At 33.1% G+C, this 9,739-nt stretch overlaps 1 protein-coding gene across 1 annotated transcript; it reads left to right on the plus strand.

The window, feature by feature from the left end:
- Positions 1-6,582: 6,582 nt before the first annotated feature.
- Positions 6,583-9,238, plus strand: LOC105780625 (ribulose bisphosphate carboxylase/oxygenase activase 2, chloroplastic). Its single transcript, XM_012605057.2, has 7 exons — positions 6,583-6,735; positions 7,008-7,315; positions 7,417-7,522; positions 7,622-7,707; positions 7,883-8,355; positions 8,441-8,722; positions 8,826-9,238. Exons 1-7 carry the CDS (start codon positions 6,691-6,693, stop codon positions 8,936-8,938), a joined length of 1,413 nt encoding a protein of 470 aa, XP_012460511.1. The 5' UTR covers positions 6,583-6,690; the 3' UTR covers positions 8,939-9,238.
- Positions 9,239-9,739: the final 501 nt, after the last annotated feature.

Raw genomic sequence — 9,739 nt, forward strand, 5'->3', positions numbered from 1 at the left:
TATATTGAGTATAAGTATGAAATTATATATATATATGTGTGTTAATTTCGAATATGTATGTGTATAATGTATAAATGTACAAGTTCTTGTTTGAAAATAAGTATAGAAATATATATATATATATTTGTTAGATTCAATAAGTATACATGTGTATATATATAAGATCTTGTTTTGAAATTAAGAATTTATTTATGTATATTATAAATTGAATATGTTTATATATATCTGCATGTATAATTTCTTGTGTCGAAGTTAGTTTTGGAGTTATATATGTACATATGAAGTCGAATATGTATCTATATATGTATAAGATTTGCATTGAATCAAAAGTATGAAATTGTTGTCCTAGTTTATATTAATATGTTTGAATGTTAAATGTATATTATTCAAGTATAAAATAAGTTGAATATTATTATGATAGTAATTTTAGAAATCTATAGTATAAATATATATATGTATTCGGTTGAATCATTGAATTAGTAAGTTAGAATTGATGATCGAGTTTATTATATATCCATGTGTATCAAAGAATACGAGTTATAAATTTTAAATAGAATCTTTGTGCAGAATTTTGTATACATATATAACTCAAGATGAATTATATCTTATGCGATCGAATCGGGCTATAAGCCTAGCGTGCTAAGTGCCCGTGATCCGAGTCGGGCTATAAGCCTAGCAGTGCTAAGTGCCGGTGATCTGAATCGGCTATAAGCCTAGCGGGCTAAGTCTTGGTGATCCAATTAGGTTATAAACCTAACAGGCTAAGTGCAGTGATCCAATCAAGGTTATAAACCTAGCGGTGCTAAGTGCCGTTGATCTGAATCAGTTATAAGCCTAGCAGTGCTAAGTGCTTGGTGATCTGAATCAGGTTATAAACCTAGCAGGCTAAGTGCCGGTGATCTGAATCAGGCTATAAGCCTAGCAGGTTAAGTGTCGGTGAATCTGTTAAATTAAGTGATTATATGCATTGGATATATATATGATTTTGGTTATATGTAATGGATAAGTATATGAACATTTGTTTATATGTATTTGAAAGATCATAGATATGCATTCGATGAAGTGCAAATGATAAGTATACTAGCAACCAAAGATATGCAAATAATGATTATGTTTGTAACTTGATTATATGCATATAATGTATATACATATGTTCGCTTATATGTATTAGTTAAATATACATTCTTTTTATATAAACAAAATGACTTAAGATAGCAATGTGTAGAAAGTAATGATATTTGATAATTGTGATCTTAATAAATTTACTTAAGGAATTATATGATTCTTTTATATGTATTTTAGATATGCTATATAAACTTACTAAGCTATAAAATCTTGCTTTGATTGTTTTTGTCCATTTGTTTTATAGATAAAAACCAAGCTGCAGACTCAGGGATCATCAGCAAAGATCATCACTCTATCTACTGTCTCGGTATTGAAATGTTTAAATTTTAACTTATGGCATGTATAGGCTAGATAATAATTTTGGAAGTCGTACTTTAATGTACTGTATATATATAATTAATAGCCATACGAAAATAGCTTATTTTTTTCTTATGGTTTAACTGAACTGAAATGTTATGTTTTGTTATAAAAGGTTAAAGTAGAAATTATAATTATACTTACTTAATATTTGACTAAGCTTAACATAAATGTTAAATTCTTGAATTCTACTGAACGTCTGTATTGAGTTGTGTTTTGTTCGGTAACACCTTGTAACCCTAATATGTCGACGGATATGGGTTAGGGGTGTTACATCTTTTGTTTTAATTTTATTAACTTATATTTCTAATTTACAAAATTAACCTTGGTTAAAACATTATAAAATCACATATACTAAGTCCATTACCGTCCACTAACCTTAATAGTGGCCTAATTTCGTTTTAAGGAATTTACAATTAATAAACCCTAGCAAATAAGTACTTTAACAAATAGAAAGCCAATTTTGCATTTTACGCGATTAGGTCCTTTTTATCAAATTAAACACACAAACGGTAAAATTAAATCACGAAATTTTCACACATATCAAAAAACATACTGTAAATACCAAAAATAATATTAAAATAATTTTACGACCTCAAATTTATGGTTCTGAAACCATGTTCCGGTTTAGCTAAAACTGGGCTGTTACAATTTATATGAAATATGTTCAAGTATGCTAACATGTGTTGTTGTTTGATGCTTAGGCAAGTGCCAAATTGTTGGTTGAATGGTATTATGGTTACTTATAAGTTGCATTGAAATGATAAGTGCTCAAATGAAAATATGCTTGTACTCATGAAAAAGTGGTAAGGTTTAAATTATGCAATTTCTTGTGAAATGACTTATCATGTGATTAATTAGAAATGGGCTATGTTTAAATGCACTAGCTTGTGGCTATGGTTGAATGATATGCTTATGACTTGTGTGTTATGCATATGGAACGGGTGTGGAAAGAAATGAAATGCAAATGAAGATAAAGAAATTTGGAAGAGTTTAAAGTTGTTTAAAAATCCTACTATGCTAGGGATAATATGTATAAGTGATGTTGTGGATTTACTTATTTTGTGAGTTGTTGAAGTTGGTTTCATGAATCGTGTGGTGTCGGTATATGATTATTCTTGATATGTATAAATTTCATATTGGAAACGGATTGATATGATTAAATTTTATACGAGCTTACTAAGCATCCATTGCTTACATAGTTATTTTTCTTTACTTTTTAGATTATCGGAAGCTCGATCGAGTTAGAAGCTTATCGATGTTATATCACACTATCTATCAGTTCTATCGGTACTTTCGGATGTTTTGATTTTGGTCATAATGGCATGTATAGGTATTCTGGTTAATGTTGGCCTGTGTGTTTGAATGTTGAAATGGCCATTTGACTTGGTTGAGTTTTGGTATCTTGATGTTATAATGGCAAAGTTTGGCATTTATGTGAGTAGCCTTATTATGGTTAATGTTTGCCTTGTTTGTTTGAATGATAAAAGATGAAATGATAGTTGAATATGCATATGGTATATGTGGTGATTTGGTACCTTGTTATGTATAGGTATTTTGGTTAATTGATATTAGTTAAAGAATGACATTTTGGTACCAAATGGTTTGTGTTTTGGTAAGTAAGATTTATGGTATGTGTGGATGCAAATCAAATTGGAAGTTAGTTGTTTATTTTGACCAAATGGAGTACTTGGTTATACATGTTTATAAGTTGTTATTTGAGATGCCTATGTGCATATTGGTTGAGTGTGGTTATACTATATGTATAAAGCTAGATTATGCATGATTTTGGTGCCTTGCTATGGTTGGTTTACATGTGTATTTTTTACTGTAGGTACATGCCTTCTTAAGTGAGAAAAATGGCTTGTAAAATAGTCTATTTTCGTCCACACGGGCAGAGACACGGGCGTATGTCTTAGCCGTGTGGCACACACGGCTAGGTGACACGATCGTGTGTCCCCTGTAGCTTGTAGAGGTTTACAAGTCAGTATGTTTACACGGCCTAGCACACAGGTGTGTGGCTTGGCCGTGTGACCCAAATCAGGATACTCACACGGGCAGGGGAATGGGCTGGAACACGACTGTGTGTCCCTATTTCAAATGCCCACACGGACTAAGACACGGGTGTGTCTCTTACTCACACGGCCGTGTGACCCCTGCAGTTTTGAAAATTTTTAGTGTTTCTGAAAAATTCTCTGAGTTTCCGATTTAGTCCCGATTTGTTTTTAATGTGTATTTTGGGTATCGAGGGCTTGTATAAGGGACAATATGTATGATTTGACTTGGATATAATGTGTTTATTAATATGATATGAAATATTTTAAATTTCTGTCTGTTTGATTTGTAAATGTCGGTAATGCTCCGTAACTCTATTCCAGCGACGGATACGGGTTAAGGGTGTTACAAAAAATCACATTTAATATCAATATCTCATTCATAATTTAAACTCAACACCATGTCATCCCATATTTGTCATCAGTATTCAAGAATTCTCATATCAGAAGCAACAAATTCTTTAGATTCTATTTATCTCTGAGCTACTCATAAAGAACTCTTTTCTTTCATCACAAAGCCTCTATCTTGCCATCCCTAAGAGGCCAGGGCCCCATTCAACCAACTCATCCTTACTATCTTGATATGAGCTGAAATTTCTAGTGACAAAAAGAGTAATTTCTATGAACTTAAATGAAACGGGGCATTTTCATCAAATAAGTTTGTTAGTTTGTTACTACTGTTATAACTTTCCTTTTTGTCGTTTTTCTTTTATTTTCCCTATAAACCAGGTAATATGGTTGTAATACAGAGGCATGAAATATACATTGGGAAAGCAACTCTTGGTTCTTTCCTTTCTTATTCTCTCGTCACTCCCAATTCTATCATTCTTTTCCCATGTTCTGGGTCAAGTCATATCACATCTCTCATCATTTAACCACCAAAAAAAATGATGAAAGTAAATAAAAGAACCTTCATAAATAAATAAAAAAATCTGTTGTAAGCATTGGATTGGTGGTCAAAACGAATAGACCATCAATTTTAATTCAATTGTTGAAATTTAAAATAAATAAAAATAATTAAACTCTTCTATAATGAAAATAACCGTTGACCAATTTAATTGTTAACAATAAGTGATATGATAAAAGAAATCATTGAAAATGGGTAGATAAACATGTTGATGTGATATGTATGTTTAAAAAATATAAAAAATTAAAATTTATAAATACACTAAAATATTAGAAAAATTAAAACCATTTATATACTTCTCATAAGTCGATGAGAACTTTAGATAAAACAGAATAGAATTGTTTAGATCTCCTTAGACAAAAATAGAATTGCTGGGAAGCATCTCGAACTGCACTGTTTTTTCAAATCAATAACAAGATAAGAAGGACAAGAACTAATCAGAGCCAGCTCGGTTCAGTGCAGTCCCAAAACCCCAAACTAAAATAACACCATGTCTTTTCAAGATCGTGACAGCTGCACTTTGAAACCAAAGAACCGACGTCCTATTGTCATGTATTTGGCTTCTTGCATTGAACGGAGAAGTTTCTGGAGTTGCCAATGCCATCCTGCATTCAATTTAATTTACTTTGCCAATAACCACACCCCTTTTTCTTGACGAGGGATGGTGTGAAATTAAAGTACAATGCAACCACGGATGATGTTCTCAAGTTTATATTATTACATAGTCAATGAACCAAAAATAAGATATTCCCACTAAGTTTGAGATTTAAATATAAATAAAATTTGTTATTTTAAATATTCCTTTTAAGAATTTTTATAATATTTCTTTATAAAATAATCTAAAAATAAAGCTACAGTGGGAAAACAAAAATAAACTTAGTTTCCATATTTTTAGATGTGTGTTCCACTCTTTATACGTAATTATCCAAATGAATAATCATATCTTTAGTATAATAATAATTATTCAATATATATCTGTTTGAATAATTATGATTCTTTCTTTCTTAGGTGAATTTCTACCAAATCTTCAATATAATCTAATTGTTTTCATATTGTATGAAGACGGATATTTGTATAGTTATTTTATTCTACTATCATTTTAATAGCTTTTGATGAGATTTATTCTCCCGCACCAGGAGCTCTCATTCTTAAAGAACTTGCTTTTATTCTAATATTTTTGTGAAGATATTGAACCTCCATTAAAAGGGGATATTGAGATTCAACCGCTCCTTTATTGGTTTGCCATCTAGTATTATTTTTTATTGTATTAATAGATTTTGAATGATATTCTTCAAACCATTCAAAGAATTTTATATAAATTTTATGAGTATTCATTTTAAGTTGTTTTTGTAATTTTAAATCTTGACAAATTTTTAATCCTTCCTTTCGGTGAAACTAATTAGTTCACCATAGGTAAGTTTTTCATATGAAATAATACCTCTTTAATTTCCTCTAATTTGATTTGTAATCTTTTCTCCTAATGAAGTAGGAAGTTCTGCTAGAAATTTTTTTCTAAAATGATTATTGATTATCAAATCTTTGCATAACTCTAATTATAAAGACATTTTTATACCATTTCTATCGAATAATTATGAATATTTGTTAATAATCAAATAACATAACTTTTGAATTTAAGAGACATAACTCATCACTGATATTGTTTTTATTAATAATCTTCAGACTTTGGAACCCTATATATATTAAAATGTTTCAACAAATTTACCATTAAAGTTGTTTCTTAGAATAAAGAAAAATCCAAAGTTGTAGGCAATGTTTAATATGGATAGTTCTGACTAACCACTTATTTCTTTTTGGAGATTACTGGGTAACAAAAGAAATTAATTATTGTTATCAGCAATCAATATCTTGATTTCGATAAATAAAAAAACATGGGCAGTTGTTTAATTGACGAGGGGAACATAAGCTTAAACCCCAAGCTCATAGCCATAGGCAACACTGTTCCGCGAAGCCTCCATTTTGTTTGTATGTAACCAAAACTAGCCCCATGATCCAAAACAAACGTCTACCCCACCAAATGCCCCCCTCATAAAACTCCAAATTGTAAATGTGTGGCCGTTAGCCAATTCGTAAGCTAATCCACAGGTTTTGCCCACTTCCTTCCAATATCTCCTCCCTATAAAGTCCCCCACCACACCTAACTTCATCTTCAAACCACAACACTCCAACAACTGTTTCGAGTTTTTTTCTTTTTAAGACTTTCCCAATTCTGATCTCAGCCGTTGAGACATGGCTACTGCTGTCCCAGCCGTTGGAGCTGTTAACAGACTGCCGGTATTACTATGTTTTTTCCCGCCTATTTTTTTGATCTTGTCTTAGTCATTACCGTAGCTTCTCTCGACTTTGTAGTCCTTCAACTGTCTCTTCTTCATTGTTTTAATCGTCTTTTAACTCCTAGAGGGAAAAAGAAATGCATTTCTAGTCATTTGTTTCTTGTTTATAGACAGTTAAGAAGAAGATCATAAATAAGTAATAAGGATATGGATTCTGTTATTTTATTACAAGCTTGTGGTGTTGTAGTTAAAAAGAGAGTTTCTTTGTTACAGCTGAAGTCGAATGGCCGTGGTCCAACTCCAAGCTCAATATTCTTGGGGAAAAGTGTGAAGAAGGGTACCTCAAAGGTCAACCAGAACAAGGTTTTTCCCAAGAATTTCAAGGTGGTTAGTGAATATGATGAGTCAAAGCAAACCTCAAAAGACAGGTGGGTGGGACTCGTCTATGATGAATCTGATGACCAACAGGATATTACCAGAGGAAAGGGAATGGTGGACACTCTCTTCCAGGCTCCTGTGGGAACTGGAACTCACCATGCTATCATGAGCTCCTATGACTACATCAGTCAAGGTCTTCGCACGTAAGTTGCATGCTAAGGGATTTCATGTTAAAAAGTTCATGCAAATTTGAAGAAATCATGGAATTGTAGTGTGGGAATTGACGTCGCTCAACTGTTTGTAGGTTCAACTATGACAATACCATTGATGGGTTCTACATTGCTCCTGCGTTCATGGACAAGGTTGTTGTTCACATCACCAAAAACTTCTTGAATCTGCCAAATATTAAGGTTTGTTCATAGAATGTTTCCAGATATGTTTAATCAGCTAAGTCTATCATTTTGATGAATATCAATAAAGTTGGATAATTTTGTGAATAACTGTGACAGGTTCCTCTTATTTTGGGTATTTGGGGAGGTAAAGGCCAAGGGAAATCATTCCAATGTGAGCTTGTCTTTGCCAAGATGGGAATCAAGTAAGCCTATATCCTTATTGTTCCATCCCTTTCTTTAACATACTTGAGTGATTCAGGAAAATTGTTGACATTTGTTAGCCTATTAGTTTGACACAAATTGCTTGATTTTTTTATAACAAGAACCTTCAAATTTTCATTTACATCCTTAATCTTTAAATCTGTTGACAATATCCAGTCCCATTATGATGAGTGCTGGTGAATTGGAAAGTGGGAACGCTGGAGAGCCTGCAAAATTGATTAGGCAAAGGTATCGTGAGGCAGCAGATATCATCAGAAAGGGAAAGATGTGTTGCCTCTTTATCAACGATCTCGATGCAGGTGCGGGAAGGATGGGTGGAACCACCCAATACACGGTTAACAATCAAATGGTGAATGCTACCCTCATGAATATTGCTGATAACCCTACAAATGTTCAGCTCCCTGGAATGTACAACAAGGAAGAGAACCCTCGTGTTCCTATCATAGTTACCGGTAATGACTTCTCCACATTGTATGCTCCTCTTATCCGTGATGGTCGTATGGAGAAATTCTACTGGGCCCCTACTCGGGAAGATAGGATTGGGGTGTGCTCGGGTATTTTCAGAACTGACAATGTTCCTCGGGAAGACATTATCAAGCTTGTTGATACTTTCCCTGGACAATCTATTGGTGATTACCCATCTTTGAATTGAGGATATTTCCTATTGGTTGCTGACGAGAGAATGCTAATTATCTTTAATTACTTTTGTTGCAGATTTCTTTGGTGCTCTCAGGGCAAGAGTATATGACGATGAAGTGAGGAAATGGATTTCAGATGTTGGGGTGCAAAATGTTGGCAAAAGACTTGTGAATTCGAGGGAGGGACCTCCAACTTTCGAGCAGCCCAAAATGACTCTTGAGAAGCTACTTGAGTATGGAAACATGCTTGTCCAAGAACAGGAGAATGTGAAGAGAGTGCAGTTGTCTGATAAGTACTTGAAAGAGGCAGCTCTTGGAGATGCTAATGATGATGCCATCAAGAATGGAAGTTTCTATGGTTAGACCCCTTGATGGTGGCTTTAGGATTATAAATAAATGAAAAACACAATAAAGGATATAGGAAGCTTACATGTAAGCTTTTCATAATTGTTTGGATGCAGGCAAAGCAGCTCAGCAGGTTAGTCTTCCTGTCCCTGAAGGCTGCACTGACCCATCGGCAGCAAACTTCGATCCAACGGCCCGTAGCGATGATGGGAGCTGTGTTTACAATTAAAAATGTCAATACCGTGAAGGGAAAATAATCTCCAAAATGGGCATATGTTTGATAGAGTAGTACTTCTGTAATTGTATTTTAGCACGTGCTTCTATAATTTAATCCCATAGTTTTCACAACTGAGTCAACATAGTTGTGAATAAGACCCTGTATGTGCTACTTGTATGAAACTGAGTTATGCCAACATTCCCACTGTAAATCACCTTATCCCCTGTTTATGGATCTAGCCCACCTAATCGTCTCGATGTAGCTTCAAATGGGCCATCTTAAACTTTATACACATACTGATTTGTGCAAAAAGTTGTATTGTAGCCTAGTATTTTAATTATGGCCGACAAGCAACAAGAATTTGCACTAATTTTTTAAACGAGAAGCACATGCTGAAAATAATTGCGAGAAGGATCCAGAAAACCATTGTCCAAAAGGGTTCCATGGTGCTCCAACTGTATGCAAAATCTGTAAAAGGTTCAACTTAATTTAAGCCATGGTTGGGAGAGCTGTGTTTGTTGTTTCCACTGTCGCCATTGGTACTAAAATATAGGTTAAATTATGTTATTAGACCCTGTAATTTATGTAACTTATAGATTTAGTACTTGTACTTTAATTTAGGCATTTTTAATTTTTATACTTTTAGAATTTTAAAATTTCAGTCCTAACCAGATGACAACTATTAAATTCATTAAGTTCTATTATTTTCAAATTTTAATGTGTTAGCATGTGTAATGTTATGTCAATTTGTCATCTTCACATATAACTCACAAAGAAAACTAGTTAATAGCTTTAATGAATGTCGTTTACTTT

Source organism: Gossypium raimondii, chromosome 4 (genome assembly GCF_025698545.1).
Source record: "Gossypium raimondii isolate GPD5lz chromosome 4, ASM2569854v1, whole genome shotgun sequence".
Taxonomy (NCBI): domain Eukaryota; kingdom Viridiplantae; phylum Streptophyta; class Magnoliopsida; order Malvales; family Malvaceae; genus Gossypium; species Gossypium raimondii.

Excerpts from the sequence above, each read along its gene's own strand:
- LOC105780625 (XM_012605057.2), top strand. The coding sequence starts at position 6,691 with ATGGCTACTGCTGTCCCAGCCGTTGGAGCTGTTAACAGACTGCCG. Across the intron at positions 7,708-7,882 it reads TTTGCCAAGATGGGAATCAA|TCCCATTATGATGAGTGCTG; the intron begins GTAAGCCTATAT and ends GACAATATCCAG. Across the intron at positions 8,723-8,825 it reads CAAGAATGGAAGTTTCTATG|GCAAAGCAGCTCAGCAGGTT; the intron begins GTTAGACCCCTT and ends GTTTGGATGCAG.